Source organism: Oncorhynchus mykiss, unplaced genomic scaffold, assembly GCF_013265735.2.
Source record: "Oncorhynchus mykiss isolate Arlee unplaced genomic scaffold, USDA_OmykA_1.1 un_scaffold_121, whole genome shotgun sequence".
Taxonomy (NCBI): Eukaryota; Metazoa; Chordata; class Actinopteri; order Salmoniformes; family Salmonidae; genus Oncorhynchus; species Oncorhynchus mykiss.
Window position 1 is genome coordinate 110,001 of NW_023493662.1, and position 26,294 is coordinate 136,294.

Below are 26,294 nucleotides of genomic sequence, written 5' to 3' on the forward strand. Positions count from 1 at the left end.
CTCTGTCTCTCCCTCTCTCTGTCTCTCACTCTGTCTCTCCCTCACTCTGTCTCTCCCTCTCTCTGTCTCTCCCTCTCTCTGTCTCTCCCTCACTCTGTCTCTCTCTCTGTCTCTCCCTCACTCTGTCTCTCTCTCTGTCTCCAGTATCAGTGTATCTTCAGACTTACCCAACATCGATGTCCGTCCTCTTCAGTACTTTGGAGATGTGAGTAAGACTGTGTCTGAACTGAGAGAGAAACTAGAAGACTTCCTTAAAGGAGAATGGACCAAGATCTCCACTACAGGTGTGTTGAAAACAATAAGAACATCAACTTTAGACCATTGAAAGTTCCCTACTAGTCATATACATGTGGAATATGGTCTGATGATAACATTCCCTCTCTCTGTCAATGTGTTTGTGTGTCTGTAGTGAATATAGTGGATGTTGTACTGCCTCCAGAGCCCAAGACCAGAGAACAGTTGTTACAATGTGAGTCTCTTTATTGTGAAGTAACTAACAGTCTCTTTTTACTGACTCTCCTAACAATCCCTCTAGAAATCTGACTCCTCATATTTCTCTGATTTGATCTCTGCTGTGCTCTAATCAAAGACAGGGTAGATACAGTATCTGACTTAACTTATTGTTCTGACTCCCCTCATTGGTCTCTGCTCTTCTCCCAGATTGCTGTCAGCTCACACTGGACCCAAACACAGCACACACACTCCTCTCTCTGTCTGAAGGGAACAGAAAGGTGACCGATACAGGCCAAGTCCAACCATATCCTGTCCATCCAGACAGATTCACCAACCAGTACCAGGTTCTGTGTAGAGAGGGTCTGTCTGGACGCTGTTACTGGGAGGTGGAGTGGAGTGGTGTTGTTCCAGCAGTCTCATATAAAGACATCAGCAGAACAGGGACAGATAGTAGATTTGGATACAATAACAAGTCCTGGAGATTAAAGTGCTCTAGAGGTGGTTATTGGTTCAGACACAATAATGTTGAGACTAAAGTATCAGGCCCTCAGTCCTCCAGAGTAGGAGTGTACCTGGATCACAAGGCAGGTACTCTGTCCTTCTACAGTGTCTCTGACACAATGACCCTTCTCCACAGAGTCCAGACCACATTCACTCAGCCCCTCTATCTTGGGTTTTGGCTCGATGATTATAATGATACTGCTGAGCTGGTTAAACTGTAGTAGGGTCCACATAGATACTAGTCATGCTGGTGTAGTCTATAGCTGAGCTGGTTAAACTGTAGTAGGATCCACATAGATACTAGTCATGCTGGTGTAGTCTATAGCTGAGCTGGTTAAACTGTAGTAGGGTCCACATAGATACTAGTCATGCTGGTGTAGTCTATAGCTGAGCTGGTTAAACTGTAGTAGGGTCCACATAGATACTAGTCATGCTGGTGTAGTCTATAGCTGAGCTGGTTAAACTGTAGTAGGGTCCGCATAGATACTAGTCATGCTGGTGTAGTCTATAGCTGAGCTGGTTAAACTGTAAACTGATTTGTTATTAATTAAAATTCAATACAATGTTTTAATCTTGTACATTTCCATGAATCATGATGTCTGGTGTTGATGTATATTGGTTGTCATTCAGAACCATTGATATGTTTTCTCAGTTGGTTCTCTGTCTCTATGTAATTCTCCTCAGTATCATTGATCAGCTTGTTGGCTCGGTCCTAATTGATGTGTTCTCTGTCACCTGGAGCTGCATGGAAAATGGTCCAGGAACTAAAGGACAATTCAGGACTAGTCAGCCCACTACAAGCTGGTATCACTTACTTTCTACTAAACTATATGGTCTGGTTTCCCAGACACAGATGAATCCTAGTCCTGGACTAAACAGTATGTTCAATGTAGATGTCCAGGAAACCGGCCCTAAATGTGTCATCTTTCATCCTCCCATACTGCTCAGTCCAGCAACATTAAACCTGTCCAGCAGGTGGTGCTGTTGACCAAACAATAAAACCAGCAGATATCTTGACTTGCCACTCAGTATATCAGTAATGTTCAGAATAGTACTTTAATATCATTGGAGATTGATGGTCTTTTTAATCCACTATCCAGAGTCAGGAACAGATGAAGTTAGGTCTGCTACTGTTCAGTGATTAAATATGATTTATGGTGATGGGAAATAATAAAAAACACTCAACTTCATCTAGTAATAGTTTTCCTTTGTTATTTATTCCAAGGTGTGTCTTTAACTTGTAAATGTATTGTGTGGAGGTGAGCTAGTGGTGTGGCTGATAGAATAGAATGAAAAGGGGGGAGGGGAAATGGGCAGATACATCAGACAGATGAGGGAGAGAGAGATTTTCATCCAGGAGTTAGTGTCTCTGTTCCAAATAGCTCCCTATTGCCTGCGTAGTGCACTAGGCTTCTTATAACCAGGTCCTGCATGTCCCCAGGCACCCACATTTGTTGACTTCTGTGATCGAAAAAGCCTTGGTTTCATGCATGTCAACATCAGAAGCCTCCTCCCTAAGTTTGTTTTTCTCACTGCTTTAGCACACTCTGCTGTCCTCGCCTTGTCTGAATCCTGGCTCAGGAAGGTCACCAAAAATTCTAAAATTTCCATACCCAACTAAAACATTTTCCGTCAAGATAGAACTGCCAAAGGGGGAGGAGTTGCAGTTTACTGCAGAGAGAGCCTGCAAAGTAATGTCATACTTTCCAGGTCCATACCCAAACAGTTTGAACTACTAATTTTGAAAATTTTGAAAATTACTCTCTCCAGAAATAAGTCTCTGTTGCCGCCTGCTACCGACCCCCCTCAGCTCCCAGCTGTGCCCTGGACACCATTTGTGAATTATAGTTGTACTACTTATAGTTAAAGTTTTTGCGATTCGTTTCGAGAGCCTGCCTAAGCAATAGAAACACCAAGTAGGTTTCTCAAAATGTATTGAACTAAAGATATCGGGAGCTTTTGAATTCAATAAATGCATGAAATAATAAACATTAACAAATGAAAAAGCTTTAAGGGCTGTAACAGAATAAAATAAATAATAGTGTGGCTGCAGATTGGGAGTTGTGTGTTTCATCTGTTCTGGATGGTTCAGTTGAGTGGAGTTATTCACCTGTCTTGTTCAGGTGGTTCATCTGACCAGTCTGTTCAGTCTGTTTGAGTTAGGATTGTGTTGTCTGATTCAGTTTGTTCAGTCTGTTTGAGTTAGGATTGTGTTGTCTGATTCAGTCTGTTCAGTCTGTTTGAGTTAGGATTGTGTTGTCTGATTCAGTTTGTTCAGCCTGTTTGAGTTAGGATTGTGTTGTCTGATTCAGTTTGGCCAGACTTGTTTGAGTTAGGATTGTGTTGTCTGATTCAGTTTGGCCAGTCTGTTTGAGTTAGGATTGTGTTGTCTGATTCAGTTTGTTCAGTCTGTTTGAGTTAGGATTGTGTTGTCTGATTCAGTTTGGCCAGACTTGTTTGTTCAGTCTGTTTGAGTTAGGATTGTGTTGTCTGATTCAGTCTGTTCAGTCTGTTTGAGTTAGGATTGTGTTGTCTGATTCAGTTTGTTCAGTCTGTTTGAGTTAGGATTGTGTTGTCTGATTCAGTCTGTTCAGTCTGTTTGAGTTAGGATTGTGTTGTCTGATTCAGTTTGTTCAGTCTGTTTGAGTTAGGATTGTGTTGACTGATTCAGTTTGTTCAGTCTGTTTGAGTTAGGATTGTGTTGTCTGATTCAGTCTGTTCAGTCTGTTTGAGTTAGGATTGTGTTTTAAAACTCCATCTCCTTCTTGGTCAAATAGCGGAGGGACGATGACACTTCTATAAGCTTGAAACTGTATAAAAGGAGTTGCAACAGTGAAAGAATAAAATAAATAATATTGTGGCTGCAGATTGGGAGTTGTGTGTTTCATCTGTTCTGGATGGTTCAGTTGAGTGGAGTTATTCACCTGTCCTGTTCAGGTGGTTCATCTGACCAGTCTGTTCAGTCTGTTTGAGTTAGGATTGTGTTGTCTGATTCAGTTTGTTCAGACTTGTTCAGAGTTTGTCCCCAAACGCAAACCTTTCATCTTATTGAATCAGTCTGAGTCAGGTGGGTCAGGTGAGTCATTCAATTCATCTGGGGCATTTATTCCATCTCATTCATCTGTCCTGTTGACTGTTCTGTTCCATCCAGTTTGGAGTGGCAACTGTCCATCTGCATGGTGGAATAGAATTAAATTAAAGACCTGTGGTTACTGTCCTATAGTGTGTAGGAGGCGTAAGAGGTGTGTAAAAGTTCTCTGCTGTTGGTGCTGAAGGGGTTGCACACTTCTCCTGGACCGTCACTTGACTGTGACCTGGTAGGGAGGACAAACCCAGTCCCACACTACTTCTCCTGGACCGTCACTTGACTGTGACCTGGTAGGGAGGACGCACCCAGTCCCACACTACTTCTCCCGGACCGTCACTTGACTGTGACACACCCAGTCCCACACTAAAGGAGGCAAGTGTGAATGGTACACGAATAACCATTGAACTAATATAATACTAGAAGTTTGAACAGGATAAATTAAAAATACATGAACATTACACAATAAAATGGTAATAAATGTCATGACGATATCAGCCATTGACCAGTAAGACCATTAAACATTACATACTGTGCTGCAAGGTAGAATAATATACAGTACAGAGAAACATACAAGTAATAACATTTGAAGTAAGCAGATACTCAATAAGAGAGAACAATTATAAAAACCTAGAGACAGGGGTAATAACCAATAACCAATAGTGCAATAATCAGAGAAAGAAAAGTAAGGTGGATATCAATAGGAGGGAACAGCGTGGGGTCAAGACATCCAGGACTTAACGGACTGTTAGGAAGGTTTGGCCCTGGACCAGGAGGGAGAAATATAACAACAAGAGAAACAGAGAGGTTTTAATAAAGTGAAGAGCACAATACAATGAAACTAGGGAGCAAAATAAATAGGAATATCGCAGGAAGTTAAAGGAATAAACAGACAAATAAACCCGGAAACAAGAATACCAGTAACTTTAGAACAAATAAGGAAGTTAATAAATGAAAGAGCAGCAATAATAAAAATATAACCTGTCAGTAGACTAATATTAAAGACAATACTAGTAACTAGCAGACCTAACACAGGAAAAGGAAGCATACACCAGTGGGTAAAACCCCCACCATACACCAGTGGGTAAAACCTCCACCATGCACCAGTGGGTAAAACCTCCACCATGCACCAGTGGGTAAAACCTCCACCATACACCAGTGGGTAAAACCCCCACCATGCACCAGTGGGTAAAACCTCCACCATGCACCAGTGGGTAAAACCCCCACCATACACCAGTGGGTAAAACCCCCACCATACACCAGTGGGTAAAACCTCCACCATGCACCAGTGGGTAAAACCTCCACCATACACCAGTGGGTAAAACCTCCACCATGCACCAGTGGGTAAAACCCCCACCATGCACCAGTGTGTAAAACCCCCACCATACACCAGTGGGTAAAACCTCCTGGTGTCCAGAGTGGTGGAAATAAAGAGAGAAACAAAGGTGGAAGATGAGAAGGAGACTCCCTCTGTGGCCTCTCAGGTAAAAGAAAAGGACCTGGAAAGGACAGGGGAGACTGAGCAATGTGCAGGAAGGAACCCAGAAAAGTTTAACTGTTATGAAAGATTATGTGGAAACAGGAAGACAAGTGTGAATGATTTGGTAACATGGGTTATTAATAATAGTGATATTTAAGGTGCAATACTGGAATAAGACATTAAGTCATCCATATTCTCCACTAATACATTTTCAAACTTTATAGTTTAGTTTCTAATACAAGGTATTAAGTGTTGTGACCAATGAATTATTATCCGGGGAAGTGGGTAGCGCTGCCTTGGAAATTAGTTAATAGAAGGTGTGTATTATTTAAAGAAGGGAAAGGTTTGGGAATAATAACGACCCCGTTTCTCCCTGTAAGATGGAGGATTTTAATAAAGCCATGGAGTCGCTGAAAGAAGCACGAGAGCTTTCTACCAATTCTTCTGGAATATGGGGAATTAATAGATGTACTTAGCTACAAAAAGACTGGGTATGTGAGGACATTGATATAATTAATAGATGTACTTAGCTACAAAGAGACTGAGTATGTGAGGACATTGATATAATTAATAGATGTACTTAGCTACAAAGAGACTGGGTATGTGAGGACATTGGTTTAATTAATAGATGTACTTAGCTACAAAAAGACTGGGTATGTGAGGATATTGATATAATTAATACATGTACTTAGCTGCAAAGAGACTGGGTATGTGAGGACATTGATATAATTAATAGATGTACTTAGCTACAAAGAGACTGGGTATGTGAGGACATTGATATAATTAATAGATGTACTTAGCTACAAAAATACTGGGTATGTGAGGACATTGATATAATTAATAGATGTACTTAGCTACAAAGAGACTGGGTATGTGAGGACATTGATATAATTTGTATTTCGGCTTTGATGGCAGGTTTGAAACCTATCATCAAAACGACAATTGTGGTGGCTGTGGATAAAATAGTGCAAGATGTTTTGAGAGTGGAATATAACTCCGCCCACTTCACAGACGTGTGAGGGGTTAATAGGGCCACAGGAAAGTCACTAACTATAGTTTCAATGGCCAAGGTAAACCACAGAAATGTAGTGTAAAAACCCCACAGCGTAGGGAGACAGAGTCCTGTTTTAGGGGTGGGGCTATTTGGTCATTGGAGAAGGGAGAGTAAAGACATCACAGCGTAGGGAGACAGAGTCCTGTTTTAGGGGTGGGGCTATTTGGTCATTGGAGAAGGGAGTGTATAGACATCACAGCGTAGGGAGACAGAGTCCTGTTTTAAGGGTGGGGCTATTTGGTCATTGGAGAAGGGAGTGTATAGACATCACAGCGTAGGGAGACAGAGTCCTGTTTTAGGGGTGGGGCTATTTGGTCATTGGAGAAGGGAGAGTAAAGTGGGACTGGAACCTGCTGCATTCGAAGGAAATGCGTTTGCATCTTTTTCAAAAGAGCAACAACAAATCCTTTTGAGAGCAGCAGGAGAGGAAATGTCACATATCGGTGTATCGCCTCGGTTCGATTGATAGTGGTTCATAGAGGTTACAGATTCTATGTCAAGGATGTTGTATGATATCACTTCTTACCCAACGTTTTAGTAGAGGCCAGGGATCACAGGAAAACTTATTTTGGGATGAAGAATCTAGGTGAAATGCCAGGGGAAGGGATTCTAAAGGGAACACATTTAAATTATATGGCCAAACACTCCTTGTTAACTCAGAAAGCCTTAGGTTATTTTTTAATCTCATGAGATGTTGTATGTGGTTTGATTCCGAAATTGATTTAAATTAGATGTGATTTTACTCTGATATAGATTTACATTTGATGTGGTTTTATTCTGAAATAGATTTACGTTTGATGTGGGTTTTACTCTGAAATAGATTTCTAGAATGTAGGAAAGGGGTGGAGGGGTAACGAGGAATTAGCAAAGGGGTTACTAAACCTAAAATGAGGTGGACATGTTTTCAGTTAGTTCCTGAACATTGTGGTGGTTATGGAGAATAGGACTGAATAAAACATACGTGATGAGAGTAAAGACAGTGGATTTACAATTATCATGTTTGGTTTATAATTAATACATTTAATGATGAGAGTAAAGACAGTGGATTTACAATTATCATGTTTAGTTCATTCAAATTAGTTTATTTTTGATTTAACATGTTTTTGAATCACGTTATGAATCATGTCCAGTTGGAGACTGGAGCACACTGCAGTCCCTTTCAGGTCCATAGGGTTTTACTGCCCCCTGCTGGAGACTGGAGCACACTGCAGTCCCTTTCAGGTCCATATGGTTTTACTGCCCCCTGCTGGACACTGGAGCACACTGCAGTCCCTTTCAGGCCCATAGGGTTTTACTGTCCCCTGCTGGAGACTGGAACACACTGCAGTCCCTTTCAGGTCCATATGGTTTTACTGCCCCCTGCTGGAGACTGGAACACACTGCAGTCCCTTTCAGGCCCATAGGGTTTTACTGTCCCCTGCTGGAGACTGGAACACACTGCAGTCCCTTTCAGGTCCATATGGTTTTACTGCCCCCTGCTGGAGACTGGAACACACTGCAGTCCCTTTCAGGTCCATAGGGATTTACTGCCCCTTGCTGTGACGGATCCAACAAATATCCCCAGGTCCCATCTCATCCAACACATCAATGACTCTTATAGGAGGGAGGGAGCATTACTCATGTTAAGCTATGGAATGAACTGGACATTTTATGGTGAATTTTAATTCAGATTTACTTTAATACAATAATAATTCCTTGAATGTAATTAGTTTGTGTTTTGTAATTATGTTATTGAAACAGAATAAGTGAGAAATGAGGGAATAAATAAATCCAGTACAACCATTACCTCTCTCCTATTTCACATCCCTCTATCATCACTCCATGGGGGAGTACAACCATTACCTCTCTCCTCTTTCACATCCCTCTATCATCACTCCATGGGGGAGTACAACCATTAACTCTCTCCTCTTTCTCATCCCTCTATCATCACTCCATGGGGGAGTACAACCATTACCTCTCTCCTCTTTCACATCCCTCTATCATCACTCCATGGGGGAGTACAACCGTTACCTCTCTCCTCTTTCACATCCCTCTATCATCACTCCATGGGGGAGTACAACCATTACCTCTCTCCTCTTTCACATCCCTCTATCATCACTCCATGGGGGAGTACAACCATTACCTCTCTCCTCTAACACATCCCTCTATCATCACTCCATGGGGGAGTACAACCATTACCTCTCTGCTCTTTCACATCCCTCTATCATCACTCCATGGGGGAGTACAACCATTACCTCTCTCCTCTTTCACATCCCTCTATCATCACTCCATGGGGGAGTACAACCATTACCTCTCTCCTCTTTCACATCCCTCTATCATCACTCCATGGGGGAGTACAACCATTACCTCTCTCCTCTTTCACATCCCTCTATCATCACTCCATGGGGGAGTACAACCATTACCTCTCTCCTCTTTCACATCCCTCTATCATCACTCCATGGGGGAGTACAACCATTACCTCTCTCCTCTTTCACATCCCTCTATCATCACTCCATGGGGGAGTACAACCATTACCTCTCTCCTCTTTCACATCCCTCTATCATCACTCCATGGGGGAGTACAACCATTACCTCTCTCCTCTTTCACATCCCTCTATCATCACTCCATGGGGGAGTACAACCATTACCTCTCTCCTCTTTCACATCCCTCTATCATCACTCAATGGGGGAGTACAACCATTACCTCTCTCCTCTTTCACATCCCTCTATCATCACTCCATGGGGGAGTACAACCATTACCTCTCTCTCTTTCACATCCCTCTATCATCACTCCATGGGGAGTACAACCATTACCTCTCTCCTCTTTCACATCCCTCTATCATCACTCCATGGGGGAGTATTACCAATACTGTATGTAGAACCATAGTAAAGACCAGTATGGACTATCAATACAGGTACTGTATGTAGAACCATAGTAAAGACCAGTATGGACTATCAATACAGGTACTGTATGTAGAACCATAGTAAAGACCAGTATGGACTATCAATACAGATACTGTATGTAGAACCACAGTAAAGACCAGTATGGACTATCAATACAGATACTGTATGTAGAACCACAGTAAAGACCAGTATGGACTATCAATACAGGTACTGTATGTAGAACCATAGTAAAGACCAGTATGGACTATCAATACAGATACTGTATGTAGAACCATAGTAAAGACCAGTATGGACTATCAATACAGGTACTGTATGTAGAACCATAGTAAAGACCAGTATGGACTATCAATACAGGTACTGTATATAGAACCATAGTAAAGACCAGTATGGACTATCAATACAGGTACTGTATGTAGAACCATAGTAAAGACCAATATGGACTATCAATACAGATACTGTATGTAGAACCATAGTAAAGACCAGTATGGACTATCAATACAGATACTGTATGTAGAACCATAGTAAAGACCAGTATGGACTATCAATACAGGTACTGTATGTAGAACCATAGTAAAGACCAGTATGGACTATCAATACAGGTACTGTATGTAGAACCATAGTAAAGACCAGTATGGACTATCAATACAGGTACTGTATGTAGAACCATAGTAAAGACCAGTATGGACTATCAATACAGGTACTGTATGTAGAACCATAGTAAAGACCAGTATGGACTATCAATACAGGTACTGTATGTAGAACCATAGTAAAGACCAGTATGGACTATCAATACAGATACTGTATGTAGAACCATAGTAAAGACCAGTATGGACTATCAATACAGGTACTGTATGTAGAACCATAGTAAAGCCCAGTATGGACTATCAATACAGGTACTGTATGTAGAACCATAGTAAAGACCAGTATGGACTATCAATACAGGTACTGTATGTAGAACCATAGTAAAGACCAGTATGGACTATCAATACAGGTACTGTATGTAGAACCATAGTAAAGACCAGTATGGACTATCAATACAAAGTGACCATTTAGAATGAGGCCCAGTTCAATGAGAGGAAGTCTTAACAGAACTGGGGGATGACAGACAGGAAGTGGGGGGGTGGAGATCTAATATATTGTTGTGCCAAACACTAAAGCATGATATTGTAATAAATCTACACCCTATTCCCTATGTAGAACACTACTTTAGACCTGGTCAGAAGCATCGTAGTGCACTACGTAGGGAATAGGGAACCATTTGGAACAGAGACAGTAATTCCCCTGAACATCTTCCTCTTCCTCATCTGGTTTCTTCAACAGCCCTTCACTCCTCCCCTCCTCCCTTTTCATTCTATTCTATCAGCCACACCACTAGCTCACCTCCACACAATACATTTACAAGTTAAAGACACACCTTGGAATAAATAACAAAGGAAAACTATTACTAGATGAAGTTGAGTGTTTTTTATTATTTCCCATCACCATAAATCATATTTAATCACTGAACAGTAGCAGACCTAACTTCATCTGTTCCTGACTCTGGATAGTGGATTAAAAAGACCATCAATCTCCAATGATATTAAAGTACTATTCTGAACATTACTGATATACTGAGTGGCAAGTCAAGATATCTGCTGGTTTTATTGTTTGGTCAACAGCACCACCTGCTGGACAGGTTTAATGTTGCTGGACTGAGCAGTATGGGAGGATGAAAGATGACACATTTAGGGCCGGTTTCCTGGACATCTACATTGAACATACTGTTTAGTCCAGGACTAGGATTCATCTGTGTCTGGGAAACCAGACCATATAGTTTAGTAGAAAGTAAGTGATACCAGCTTGTAGTGGGCTGACTAGTCCTGAATTGTCCTTTAGTTCCTGGACCATTTTCCATGCAGCTCCAGGTGACAGAGAACACATCAATTAGGACCGAGCCAACAAGCTGATCAATGATACTGAGGAGAATTACATAGAGACAGAGAACCAACTGAGAAAACATATCAATGGTTCTGAATGACAACCAATATACATCAACACCAGACATCATGATTCATGGAAATGTACAAGATTAAAATATTGTATTGAATTTTAATTCATAACAAATCAGTTTACAGGTTAACCAGCTCCGCAGTACCAGAGACATAAAACCCAGGATAGAGGGGCTGAGTGAATGTGGTCTGGACTATGTGGAGGAGGGTCATTGTGTCAGAGACACTGTAGAAGGACAGAGTACCTGCCTTGTGATCCAGGTACACTCCTACTCTGGAGGACTGAGGGCCTGATACTTTAGTCTCAACATTATTGTGTCTGAAACAATAAACACCTCTATCGTACTGTAAACCCCAGGACTTGTTATTGTTTCCAAATCCACCATCATTACCTCTCTCTGTTCTGCTGATGTCTTTATATGAGACTGCTGTAACAACATAACCAGTCCTCTCCACCTCCCAGTAACAGCGTCCAGACAGACCCTCTCTACACAGAACCTGCCTGTAGTTGGTGAATCTGTCTGGATGGTCAGGATATGGTTGGACTTGGCCTGTACAGGTCACCTTTCTGTTCCCTTCAGACAGAGAGAGGAGTGTGTGTGCTGTGTTTGGGTCCAGTGTGAGCTGACAGGAATCTGGGAGAAGAGCAGAGACCAATGAGGGGAGTCAGAACAATAAGTTAAGTCAGATACTGTATCTACCCTGTCTTTGATTAGAGCACAGCAGAGATCAAATCAGAGAAATATGAGGAGTCAGATAGATACCCAGTCTTTGATTAGATCTACTATTGCTATATATTTCTAGAGGGATTGTTAGGAGTGTCAGTAAAAAGAGACTGTTAGTTACTTCACAATAAAGAGACTCACATTGTAACAACTGTTCTCTGGTCTTGGGCTCTGGAGGCAGTACAACATCCACTATATTCACTACAGACACACAAACACATTGACAGAGAGAGGGAATGTTATCATCAGACCATATTCCACATGTATATGACTAGTAGGGAACTTTCAATGGTCTAAAGTTGATGTTCTTATTGTTTTCAACACACCTGTAGTGGAGATCTTGGTCCATTCTCCTTTAAGGAAGTCTTCTAGTTTCTCTCTCAGTTCAGACACAGTCTTACTCACATCTCCAAAGTACTGAAGAGGACGGACAACGATGCTGGGTAAGTCTGAAGATACACTGATACTGGAGAGAGACTGATACCTCTGGAGAGAGAGAGAGAGAGAGAGAGACTGATAACTCTGGAGAGAGTGAGAGAGAGACTGATAACTCTGGAGAGAGAGAGACAGAGAGACTGATATCTCTGGAGAGAGAGAGAGACTGATATATCTGGAGAGAGAGAGAGAGAGAGAGACTGATAACTCTGGAGAGAGAGAGAGAGAGACTGATAACTCTGGAGAGAGAGAGAGAGAGACTGATATCTCTGGAGAGAGAGAGACAGAGACAGAGAGAGACTGATAACTCTGGAGAGAGAGAGAGAGAGAGAGAGAGAGGGAGACTGATAACTCTGGAGAGAGAGAGAGAGAGAGAGACTGAAAACTCTGGAGAGAGAGAGAGAGAGAGACTGATATCTCTGGAGAGAGAGAGACAGAGACAGAGAGAGACTGATATCTCTGGAGAGAGAGAGAGAGAGAGAGAGAGAGAGAGAGACTGATAACTTTAGTCATGAGAAAACAAAAAGATAATTACTTGACACATTGGAAAGAATTAACAAAAAAACAGAGCAAACTAGAATGCTATTTGGCCCTAAACAGAGAGTACACAGCGGCAGAATACCTGACCACTGTGACTGACCCAAAATGAAGGAAAGCTTTGACTATGTACAGACTCAGTGAGAATAGCCTTGCTATTGAGAAAGGCCGCCGTAGGCAGACATGGCTCTCAAGAGAAGACAGGCTATGTGCTCACTGCCCACAAAATGAGGTGGAAACTGAGCTGCACTTCCTAACCTCCTGCCCAATGTATGACCATATTAGAGAGACATATTTCCCTCAGATTACACAGATCCACAAAGAATTCGAAAACAAATCCAAATTTGAAAAACTCCCATGTGTGCCATCACAGCAGCAAGATTTGTGACCTGTTGCCACGAGAAAAGGGCAACCAGTGAATAACACACACCATTGTAAATACAACCCATATTTATGCTTATTTATTTTATCTTGTGTCCTTTAACCATTTGTACATTGTTAAAACACTATATATATAAAATATGACATTTGTAATGTCTATTGTTTTGAAATTTCTGTATGTGTAATGTTTACTGTTAATTTTTATTGTTTATTTCACTTTATATATTCACTTTGTATGTTGTCTACCTCACTTGCTTTGGCAATGTTAACACATGTTTCCCATGCCAATAAAGCCCTTGAATTGAATTGAATTGAATTGAGAGGGACGGACAGAGAGAGAGAGAGAGAGAGAGAGAGAGAGAGAGAGAATTAGAGAGAGAGAGAGAGAGAGAGAGAGGGACAGAGAGAGAGAGAGAGAGGGATGGACAGAGAGAGAGAGAGGGATGGACAGAGAGAGAGAACGACGGACAGAGAGAGAACGACGGACAGAGAGAGAACGACGGACAGAGAGAGAACGACGGACAGAGCGAGAGAGGGAAGGACAGAGAGAGACGGACAGAGAGAGAGAGGGGCGGACAGAGAGAGAGAGGGGCGGACAGAGAGAGAGGGACGGACAGAGAGAGAGGGACGGACAGAGAGAGAGGGGCGGACAGAGAGAGAGGGACGGACAGAGAGAGAGGGACGGACAGAGAGAGAAAGAGGCGGACAGAGAGAGAGAAGGGACAGAGAGAGAGAGGCGGACAGAGAGAGAGGGACGGACACAGAGAGAGGGACGGACAGAGAGAGAGGGACGGACAGAGAGAGAGGGGCGGACAGAGAGAGAGAGGGACGGACAGAGAGAGAGAGGGACGGACAGAGAGAGAGAGGGACGGACAGAGAGAGAGAGGGACGGACAGAGAGAGAGAGGGACGAACAGAGAGAGAGGGACGAACAGAGAGAGAGGGACGAACAGAGAGAGAGGGACGGACAGAGAGAGAGGGGCGGACAGAGAGAGAGGGGCGGACAGAGAGAGAGGGGCGGACAGAGAGAGAGAGAGGCGGACAGAGAGAGAGAGGGGCGGACAGAGAGAGAGAGGCGGACAGAGAGAGAGAGAGGCGGACAGAGAGAGAGAGGGGCGGACAGAGAGAGAGAGGGACGGACAGAGAGAGAGAGGGACGGACAGAGAGAGAGAGGGACGGACAGAGAGAGAGAGGGGCAGACAGAGAGAGAGAGGGGCGGACAGAGAGAGAGAGAGGGGCGGACAGAGAGAGAGAGGGACGGACAGAGAGAGAGAGGGACGGACAGAGAGAGAGAGGGACGGACAGAGAGAGAGAGGGACGGACAGAGAGAGAGAGAGAGGGACGGACAGAGAGAGAGAGGGACAGACAGAGAGAGAGGGACAGACAGAGAGAGAGGGACAGACAGAGAGAGAGGGACAGACAGAGAGAGAGGGACAGACAGAGAGAGAGGGACAGACAGAGAGGGACGGACAGAGAGAGAGAGGGACGGACAGAGAGAGAGAGGGACGGACAGAGAGAGAGGGACGGACAGAGAGAGAGGGACGGACAGAGAGAGAGGGACGGACAGACAGACAGAGGGAGAGACCGACAGAGAGAGGGAGAGACCGACAGAGAGAGGGAGAGACCGACAGAGAGGGAAAGAGGGACAGACAGGGAAAGAGAGAGAGACAGGACAACATAATGATTGAGATGAATAGTTTCACATAAAGTTGATTTCATATCACATGTAACAAGACAGTTTAGTTACCTGGAGGAAATGGATGTGATCCTCTGTGTGTGAGAGCTGCTCCAGCTCAGTGCTTCTCTTCCTCAGCTCAGCTATCTCCTGCTTCAGTTGCTCCAGGAGTCCTTCAGCTTGACTCACTTGAGCCTTCTCTTGGGCTCTGATCAGCTCCTTCACCTCAGAGCTCCTTCTCTCAATGGAGCGGATCAGCTCAGTAAAGATCTGATCACTGTCCTCCACTGCTGACTGTGCAGAGCGCTGGAGAGAGAGAGAGAGACTAATTATCAAAATCCAGAAAAGAGCCGTTAAATTCTACAACCACCTAAAAGGAAGTGATTCACAAACCTTCCATAACAAAGCCATCACCTACAGAGAGATGAACCTGGAGAAGAGTCCCCTAAGCAAGCTGGTCCTGGGGCTCTGTTCACAAACACAAACACACCCTACAGAGCCCCAGGACAACAGCACAATTAGACCCAACCAAATCATGAGAAAACAAAAAGATAATTACTTGACACATTGGAAAGAATTAACAAAAAAACAGAGCAAACTAGAATGCTATTTGGCCCTAAACAGAGAGTACACAGCGGCAGAATACCTGACCACTGTGACTGACCCAAAATTAAGGAAAGCTTTGACTATGTACAGACTCAGTGAGCATAGCCTTGCTATTGAGAAAGGCCGCCGTAGGCAGACATGGCTCTCAAGAGAAGACAGGCTATGTGCTCACTGCCCACAAAATGAGGTGGAAACTGAGCTGCACTTCCTAACCTCCTGCCCAATGTATGACCATATTAGAGAGACATATTTCCCTCAGATTACACAGATCCACAAAGAATTCGAAAACAAATCCAAATTTGAAAAACTCCCATATCTACTGGGTGAAATTCCACAGTGTGCCGTCACAGCAGCAAGATTTGTGACCTGTTGCCACAAGAAAAGGGCAACCAGTGAAGAACACACACCATTGTAAATACAACCCATATTTATGCTTATTTATTTTATCTTGTGTCCTTTAACCATTTGTACATTGTTAAAACACTGTATATATATATATATATAATATGACATTTGTAATGTCTTTATGTCTTTATTGTTTTGAAACTTCTGTATGTGTAATGTTTACTGTTAATTTTTATTGTTTATTTCACTTTATATATTCACTTTATATATTATCTACCTCACTTGCTTTGGCAATGTTAACACATGTTTCCCATGCCAATAAAGCCCTTGAATTGAATTTAATTGAGAGAGACAGTAGGTTCAGTAGCCTCTCTGCACCTCATTGAGTCAGAACTCTGCCACCCTGCTCTCCAGGTCCACCAGGCCTTGTCCTCCCTCCTGGACAGACAGGTACAGAACACCTCTTGGTCCTGCTCTACTCTCCTCCCTCCTGGACAGGCAGGTACAGAACACCTCTTGGTCCTGCTCTACTCTCCTCCCTCCTAGACAGACAGGTACAGAACACCTCTTGGTCCTGCTCTACTCTCCTCCCTCCTGGACAGACAGGTACAGAACACCTCTTGGTCCTGCTCTACTCTCCTCCCTCCTGGACAGACAGGTACAGAACACCTCTTGGTCCTGCTCTACTCTCCTCCCTCCTGGACAGACAGGTACAGAACACCTCTTGGTCCTGCTCTACTCTCCTCCCTCCTGGACAGACAGGTACAGAACACCTCTTGGTCCTGCTCTACTCTCCTCCCTCCTGGACAGACAGGTACAGAACACCTCTTGGTCCTGCTCTACTCTCCTCCCTCCTGGACAGACAGGTACAGAACACCTCTTGGTCCTGCTCTACTCTCCTCCCTCCTGGACAGACAGGTACAGAACACCTCTTGGTCCTGCTCTACTCTCCTCCCTCCTGGACAGACAGGTACAGAACACCTCTTGGTCCTGCTCTACTCTCCTCCCTCCTGGACAGACAGGTACAGAACACCTCTTGGTCAAATCAAATCAAATGTATTCATATAGCCCTTCGTACATCAGCTGATATCTCAAAGTGCTGTACAGAAACCCAGCCTAAAACCCCAGACAGCAAGCAATGCAGGTGTAGAAGCACGGTGGCTAGGAAAAACTCCCTAGAAAGGCCAAAACCTAGGAAGAATTGTATATATCATATCATATCATCATTCAGGAAGTCATCCACAACAAGCATATCTTTGGGAGGACGTCCAGTCTCTCTTTTCCGGGCAAGAAAGTTTCTGTCCACCAACATGTCTTCTGTTTTGTCATCAATACCGTAGTTCTTGGTAAACTCAGTTCAGCATGATGTATCTAGGAAGTTGTTTGAGTTTTATTTTAGTTTTACTATTGAGAGTTCCCTTTATTTGTGTTTTCACTAGATTCATCATTGGCACGGAAAGAGAGTCCCTGTCTTCCTAACATTGATGTGACCACAACAATTCTCCTCAGATACTCCCTTCCCTCTGCAATATCACCAGCATGGTCAGATGTTCAAATCTGAGCAATGTTCCCATGATTGATAGTTTCCTGGTAGCTTTGACACAACACTGTCTCTGTGTGTTTGTGTCATCTCATGTTTGACAAAGATAAACTAAGATTTTTTCAAATTCTTGCAGCCATTACTGACAAAATAATCAAATGTAATGTTTTTTACCAAAAACTCTACATGGAAAGCAGAAAACTGTGATCAATTAAATACAACGTTAACTAGATATTATCTGTGTCATTTATAGCCTGGCACAGATAGTAAAACTACATTAAATACAACGTTAACTAGATATTATCTGTGTCATTTATAGCCTGGCACAGATAGTAAAACTACTGTAGCGACCCGCACAGACAGCTGTGTGTTATGTGTTCGGCTAGTAGGTGGTTGTGTTGTACTTACCAGTTCCCAGTGTTCGCGGGGTCCGACATGCCAATCAACCTGCTATCTGCCAATCACAGGAATGCCTGGGATGTTCTGATGCCGGGCATCCTGGTGGTTGGCGGAGTGGCGTGGAGGGGGCGGGGCATTGGAAGTTAAGGTTCAGCCTTTGTTCTCTCTCTTACGTCTGGGCTTCACAAGAGAAGGTCCCGATTGGCTTGTGGGGTATCTTTCATTTATTTGGCGTGAGCTAAGGCCAAACAGTAGCCTGTGTACATTGCCTTGCGAAAGTATTCGGCCCCCTTGAACTTTGCGACCTTTTGCCACATTTCAGGCTTCAAACATAAAGATATAAAACTGTATTTTTTTGTGAAGAATCAACAACAAGTGGGACACAATCATGAAGTGGAACAAAATTTATTGGATATTTCAAACTTTTTTAACAAATCAAAAACTGAAAAATTGGGCGTGCAAAATTATTCAGCCCCCTTAAGTTAATTTTTGTAGCGCCACCTTTTGCTGCGATTACAGCTGTAAGTCGCTGGGGGAAGTCTCTATCAGTTTTGCACATCGAGAGACTGAAAATTTTTCCCATTCCTCCTTGCAAAACAGCTCGAGCTCAGTGAGGTTGGATGGAGAGCATTTGTGAACAGCAGTTTTCAGTTCTTTCCACAGATTCTCGATTGGATTCAGGTCTGGACTTTGACTTGGCCATTCTAACACCTGGATATGTTTATTTTTGAACCATTCCATTGTAGATTTTGCTTTATGTTTTGGATCATTGTCTTGTTGGAAGACAAATCTCCGTCCCAGTCTCAGGTCTTTTGCAGACTCCATCAGGTTTTCTTCCAGGATGGTCCTGTATTTGGCTCCATCCATCTTCCCATAAATTTTAACCATCTTCCCTGTCCCTGCTGAAGAAAAGCAGGCCCAAACCATGATGCTGCCACCACCATGTTTGACAGTGGGGATGGTGTGTTCAGCTGTGTTGCTTTTACGCCAAACATAACGTTTTGCATTGTTGCCAAAAAGTTCAATTTTGGTTTCATCTGACCAGAGCACCTTCTTCCACATGTTTGGTGTGTCTCCCAGGTGGCTTGTGGCAAACTTTAAACGACACTTTTTATGGATATCTTTAAGAAATGGCTTTCTTCTTGCCACTCTTCCATAAAGGCCAGATTTGTGCAATATACGACTGATTGTTGTCCTATGGACAGAGTCTCCCACCTCAGCTGTAGATCTCTGCAGTTCATCCAGAGTGATCATGGGCCTCTTGGCTGCATCTCTGATCAGTCTTCTCCTTGTATGAGCTGAAAGTTTAGAGGGACGGCCAGGTCTTGGTAGATTTGCAGTGGTATGATACTCCTTCCATTTCAATATTATCTCTTGCACAGTGCTCCTTGGGATGTTTAAAGCTTGGGAAATCTTTTTGTATCCAAATCCGGCTTTAAACTTCTTCACAACAGTATCTCGGACCTGCCTGGTGTGTTCCTTGTTCTTCATGATGCTCTCTGCGCTTTTAACGGACCTCTGAGACTATCACAGTGCAGGTGCATTTATACGGAGACTTGATTACACACAGGTGGATTGTATTTATCATCATTAGTCATTTAGGTCAACATTGGATCATTCAGAGATCCTCACTGAACTTCTGGAGAGAGTTTGCTGCACTGAAAGTTAAGGGGCTGAATAATTTTGCACACCCAATTTTTCAGTTTTTGATTTGTTAAAAAAGTTTGAAATATCCAATAAATGTCGTTCCACTTAATGATTGTGTCCCACTTGTTGTTGATTCTTCACAAAAAATACAGTTTTATATCTTTATGTTTGAAGTCTGAAATGTGGCAAAAGGTCGCAAAGTTCAAGGGGGCCGAATACTTTCGCAAGGCACTGTAAAGTTGGTAATAAACCGTCAATTCGTAACTCAATCCTCTGTCTGGACAATTGTTCCTTTATGATCTAGTCAGGTCATTACACTACATTAAATACAACGTTAACTAGATATCATCGCCACATAACTTATGTCGAATTTAAAAGACACCGTTACCGTTAGTAACGTCTGTTACACTGTAACTTACAGGCAGCCTCACATAAAAACCTATTGGTTAACAAAGCTTTGATTATGACCAAAGTCTATAGTAGTGAAAACTCTCTCTCTCTATTCTAACTTACCACACATTCACATCACTGCCTCGACATGAATGTGTCCTGTCAGAGCCGTTTCCTGTCCGTTAACTGTTAACTTCTTGATTCTACTTGAGACGCATATGTCTCAAGTAGGCACCTGGAAATGCAAATGCGCTACGCTAAATGCTAAATGTACTCGTTTAAACTCAAACCTTGATCAAAATTCACAAGCAGGGTATTGAATTAAAGCTACACTCGTTGTGAACCTAGCCAACAAGTCAGATAAAATTTTTAAATGCTTTTCGGCGAAAGCATGAGAAGCTATTATCTGATAGCATGCAACACCCCAAAATGCCTGAATGCGATGTAAACAAAGATATAGCGTAGCCGGCACTACACAAAACGCAGAAATAAAATATAAAACATTCATTACCTTTGACGAGCTTCTTTCTTGGCACTCCTATATGCCCCATAAACATCACTATTGGGTCTTTTTTTCGTTTAAATCGGTCCATATATACCCAAAATAGCTTTCTATGGAAGCTGTGTGATTCAGAAAAAAACATTGTTTTTTAACGCTGCATCATTTTTTTAAATTAAAAAAGTCGACGATAAACTTTCACAAAATACTTCGAAATCCTTTTGTAATCCAACTTTAGGTATTAGTAAACGTTTATAATCTATCAAAATGATTACAGGGCGATGTATATTCAATAGCTCCTCGTCTGCAAATCAATGGCTGCCATTGTCCACATTTACAGCGTCCTGGTGGAGACTGGAAGAAACGGATGCCAGATACTTGGATTTTCCAACAAAAAATTCAATTGAAAATGACGACAATGGCGACATCGTGTGGAATTTGAATGAATTGCATGCAGGTCGATATTAACAACCCATGAAAGTGACTTATGGAAATTATTTTTAGCTTTCAGAGAGCAGTTTTTCTTGCGTTTTTCAATGAAACACACGATCTGTTATAGTCACAGCCGTGATTTAACCAGTTTTAGAAACTTCAGAGTGTTTTCTATCCACACATACTAATCATATGCATATACTATATTCCTGGCATGAGTAGCAGGACGCTGAAAAGTTGCGCGATTTTTAACAGAATGTTCGAAAAAGGAGGGGGTAGAAGTAAGAGGTTTTTAACAGTCTCGAGCCACAGCTTAACCAATGAGCTACAAGGAGGACTGACAGTCACGAGCGGTGCAGCAGCCTCTGCAGCAGCAGCCTCCCCCGGGTCCTAGTGCCGCCCGGTAAGACGGTTAAGATGCGATGGAACGGTTGACGGAGAGAAAATAAATCACAGAGAAAATATATTGACTGATATATTGAATTGTTTAGGGAAGCTTTAGCTTTGGCTTTAATACATTCTGATAATTGAAAACCAAAAGAGAAAAGACTAGTAGCCCTCCTCAGGAACAACAAAACCCTCCCAGACCAACTTCTTCTTCTATGATATAATGGAGGTCCTCAAATCTTATTGTAGGGATATGGAGGCGTCTCGTGTGGCCAATAGCCTGGGGAAATGCATAGCGCCAAATTCAAATAATACGCGATAAAACTCAAACTTTCATTAAATCACACATGCAGGGTACTCAATTAAAGCTACACTCGTTGTGAATCCAGCCAACATGTCCGATTTTAAAAATGCTTTTCGGCGAAAGCATGAGAAGCTATTTTCTGATAGCATGCACCCCCCTGAACCACCTGAACGAGATGTAAACAAAAGAATTAGCGTAGCCGGCGCTACACAAAACGCTGAAATAAAATATAAAACATGCCTTACCTTTGACGAGCTTCTTTGTTGGCACTCCAATATGCCCCATAAACATCACAATTGGTCCTTTTTTTCCGATTAATTCCGTCCATGTATACCCACAATGTCCATTTATAAAGCCCGTTTTGATCCTTTCCAAAACGCAACGTCACTACAAAACATTTCAAAAGTTGCCTATAAACTTTGCCAAAATATTTCAAACTACTTTTGTAATCCAACTTTAGGTATTTTTAAACGTTAATAATCGATCAAATTGTTGACGGGTTGATCTGTATTCAATAACAGCAAGTCAACAATACATGCACGATTTTCTCTCTTACATAACATAATCCACAGTGTAACCTCTGCCTCTTCTTCATTTCACCAATGATTCACTTCAACCCAAAGACTGGTGACATCCGGTGGAAGTTGTAGGAACTGTAAACTGGGCGCTATCTAATTTCCCTTGACAAAGACAATTCAGGGAACTGCCAGAGGCATTTTTTCTTCTTTTCTGAACAGTTTTTCCTTGGGGTTTTGCCTGCTACATAAGTTCTGTTATAGTCACAGACATGATTGTCATGATTGTTAACCAGTTTTAGAAACTTCAGAGTGTTTTCTATCCACACATACTAATCATATGCATATAATATATTCCTGGCATGAGTAGCAGGACGCTGAAATTGTGCACACTTTAAATCAAAAAGTAGAAATGCTGCACCCTATCCTTTAAGAGGTGCATGGCGCCACCTACTGTTCTGGAGTGTGTTCAATCACGGTTTACACCACTCTAAATCCTCCTACCTAACTCAGTACTTCTGAGAAAATAAAAGAGTCCTACTAACTTCTAATAGTCCCCCCCCCCATCCCCCAAATCACTTCCAAGTGTAATGTTTACTGTTCATTTCTGATTGTTTATTTCACTTTTGTTTATTGTCTATTTCACTTGCTTTGGCAATGTAAACATATATTTCCATGCCAAAAAAGCCCTATGAATTTAATTTAATTGAGAGAGAGAGAGCTCCATTTTAATGTATAGGGGACATGAGTCGTCATGGTTACTCATGGTTATGTGATGAGGCAGGCCAGACGGTTACATGAACCAGTCTATTCTCTGAAAGGGGTCCAGACAGCCTGTTCCCAACAGTGGGGTCAGTGGGATTGGATAGGGGCCCCTCTCTCTCTCTCTCTGACTGGAGGAGAGAAGTGAAATGGTGTGTCTCCTCTGGTCAACAATACTCACCTTGAAAGACTCCACAGCCTGTTGGAGCTCCTTCAGCTTCTTCTCTCTCTCCTGGAATCTCTGCTGGACCTTCTGCTGACTCATCCCCAGCTGCCTCTGTGGAGAATCACTCTTCAATGAGCTATCAAGCTTTATTAGTCCAGTAGATCAATAGTGTAGTAATGTGACATAGGACCCATAGAGAGGAAGGTCTACAATCCTGAGGAAGTCCCTTTACAATATTATATTATGCTGCTATGTGAATGATTATAGTTTTTATGGTAGGCCTACATGTATCAAGGGGTTGAGACTTAACTTTGGACTCATAAAAGGCCATTCAGAATGATAATAGTGTTTGACTTTAGAAAATTGTGATACATCTGTAACAAACTCAATATACTCAAGGTTTGTGTTCAAATTTGTGGATCCATTTCATATTGTATATAATATAATGATCTCATATTCAAACAGATTTAGTTCCTACTGTATCTTTAAATCCTTGTCTACCAGACAGTCACCAACAAGTTGTTCTGGTCTTACCTGTTTCTCAGTCCTCTCTGCTGCAGCTGACACTGTATCATGGCCTTTATGTCCATCCATCACACACAGCAGTTGTTCTGGTCTTACCTGTTTCTCAGTCCTCTCTGCTGCAGCTGACACTGTATCATGGCCTTTATGTTCATCCATCACACACAGCAGACAGATACACTGCTGATCGGTACGACAGTAAACCTCCAGCAGTTTGTCATGATGAGAGCAGATCTTCTCCTGTAGTTGTGCGGTGGCTTTGACCAGCTTGTGCTTCTTGAAAGCAGGAAATTCATAGTGAGGTTGGAGGTGAGTCTCACAGTAAGATGCCAGACACACCAGACAGGACATGAGGGCTTTCTGCTTTCTGGCCCCAGTGCAGACATCACACACCACATCTCCAGGTCCAGCATAGCACAGAGCAGGAGGGGGAGCAGCCTGGAGTCCTCTCTTCCTCAGTTTCTCCACCAGCTCAGCTAACATGTTATTCTTCCTCAGATTAGGCCTTGGAGTGAAGGTCTCTCTGCACTGAGGACAGCTAAAGACCCCTTTCAGATAATCCTGATCCCAGCAGCCCTCAATACAGCTCCTACAGTAACTGTGTCCACAGGGAATAGTGACTGGCTCCTTCAGTAGATCCAGACAGACAGAACAACAGAACTGGTCCTGGTCCAGCAGAACTCCCTGTTGAGCCATTTGGACGGTTGTTCACTCTCACACAGACAGACGACACAGAGACTCAGATCAATTGTGTTTCCTCAGAAAATAGTTTGTGCGAGGGGGAGGGACTTCCTGGTTCTGCCAGAGGGGAGGGGTTAGAGGGAGGGAGGGGTTAGAGAGAGGGAGGGTGAGAACGAGAGAAGGAGGAGTGCAGAGAGGGAGAAGTCTACTGAATACTGTATGTAGGGGTTAGAGGGAGGGAGGGGTTAGAGAGAGGGAGGGTGTGGAGGGAGGGGTTAGAGAGAGGGAGGGGTTAGAGGGAGGGAGGGGTTAGAGAGAGGGAGGGGTTAGAGAGAGGGAGGGGTTGGAGGGAGGGGTTAGAGAGAGGGAGGAGTTAGAGGGAGGGAGGGGTTAGAGAGAGGGAGGGGTTAGAGGGAGGGAGGGGTTAGAGGGAGGGAGGGGTTAGAGAGAGGGAGGGGTTGGAGGGAGGGAGGGGTTAGAGAGAGTGAGGGATTAGAGAGAGGGGGGGGTTAGAGGGAGGGAGGGGTTAGAGGGAGAAGTTGGAGGGGTTGGAGGGAGGGGTTAAAGGGAAAGAACGATAGAAGGAGGAGTGCAGAGAGGTAGAAGTCTACCGAATACTGTATGTTGGGGTTAGAGAGAGGGAGGGGTTAGAGAGAGGGAGGGGTTAGAGGGAGGGAGGGGTTGGAGGGAGGGGTTAGAGAGAGGGAGGGGTTAAAGGGAGAGAACGAGAGAAGGAGGAGTGCAGAGAGGTAGAAGTCTACTGAATACTGTATGTAGGGGTTAGAGGGAGGGAGGGGTTAGAGGGAGGGAGGGGTTAGAGAGAGGGAGGGGTTAGAGAAAGGGAGGGGTTAGAGAGAGGGAGGGGTTAAAGGGAGAGAACGAGAGAAGGAGGAGTGCAGAGAGGTAGAAGTCTACTGAATACTGTATGTAGGGGTTAGAGGGAGAGAGGGGTTGGAGAGAGGGGTTAGAGGGAGGGAGGGGTTCGAGAGAGGGAGGGGTTAGAGGGAGGGAGGGAGGGGTTAGTAGTGGAGTGTAGTGAGGTAGAAGTCTACTGAATACTGTATGTATTGACTGATCATTGAGAATGAGGTAATACTTTACATTACAGTGTGGTTATTACTGACAGGTCTAGGATCAGGGTTAGAGACATATCTAGGACTATAAAGAGAAGATGTTTTAGAGTTCTTTGTGTCTCTTCTTAGTCACACAGATCCCCCACATCTTATAGGTGGACGGGGTTATGAACATATACAATACATTATTTCTGAAACCAGATGAAATTAAACTGTCTTTCAGCAGGAAAAGCTTCTCTAATAATCCTAACCATGGCTGGGTGTCTTCAGAGACTGAGAGGTAGAGAGACACACTGTCAAGGTGACAGGTATCCTAGTGGTTTAGAGACTGAGAGGTAGAGAGACACACTGTCAAGGTGACAGGTATCCTAGTGGTTTAGAGACTGAGAGGTAGAGAGACACACTGTCAAGGTGACAGGTATCCTAGTGGTTTAGAGACTGAGAGGTAGAGAGACACACTGTCAAGGTGACAGGTATCCTAGTGGTTTAGAGACTGAGAGGTAGAGAGACACACTGTCAAGGTGACAGGTATCCTAGTGGTTTAGAGACTGAGAGGTACAGAGACACACTGTCAAGATTACAGGTACCCTAGTGGCTTAGTGACTGAGAAGTATAGAGACACACTGTCAAGTTGACAGGTATCCTAGTGGTTTAGAGACTGAGAGGTAGAGAGACACACTGTCAAGGTGACAGGTATCCTAGTGGTTTAGAGACTGAGAGGTAGAGAGACACACTGTCAAGGTGACAGGTATCCTAGTGGTTTAGAGACTGAGAGGTACAGAGACACACTGTCAAGGTGACAGGTATCCTAGTGGTTTAGAGACTGAGAGG

The 26,294-nt window shown here is 43.2% G+C and overlaps 3 protein-coding genes across 3 annotated transcripts in view; 1 reads left to right on the top strand and 2 right to left on the bottom strand.

Moving 5' to 3' along the window:
* Positions 1-1,264, top strand: part of LOC118947087 (tripartite motif-containing protein 16-like) — a 24,335-nt gene extending 23,071 nt beyond the window's left edge. Inside the window, exons 4-6 of the mRNA XM_036972214.1 lie at positions 134-284; positions 410-469; positions 661-1,264. Of these exons, the coding sequence (XP_036828109.1) occupies positions 134-284; positions 410-469; positions 661-1,175 (726 nt within the window). The 3' untranslated portion in view covers positions 1,176-1,264. The remainder of the gene's footprint in view (positions 1-133; positions 285-409; positions 470-660) is intronic.
* LOC110516932 (E3 ubiquitin/ISG15 ligase TRIM25-like) overlaps positions 1-26,294 on the bottom strand; it is a 538,607-nt gene that overhangs the window by 64,785 nt on the left and 447,528 nt on the right. The window lies entirely within an intron of this gene.
* On the bottom strand, positions 10,905-24,472 carry LOC110518583 (tripartite motif-containing protein 16). The gene is made up of 6 exons (XM_036972224.1): positions 23,809-24,472; positions 23,203-23,298; positions 15,268-15,501; positions 12,495-12,654; positions 12,310-12,369; positions 10,905-12,078 (listed from the first exon to the last, which is right to left on the bottom strand). The coding sequence occupies exons 1-6, from the start codon at positions 24,403-24,405 to the stop codon at positions 11,564-11,566; spliced, it is 1,662 nt and encodes a 553-aa protein (XP_036828119.1). The 5' UTR covers positions 24,406-24,472; the 3' UTR covers positions 10,905-11,563.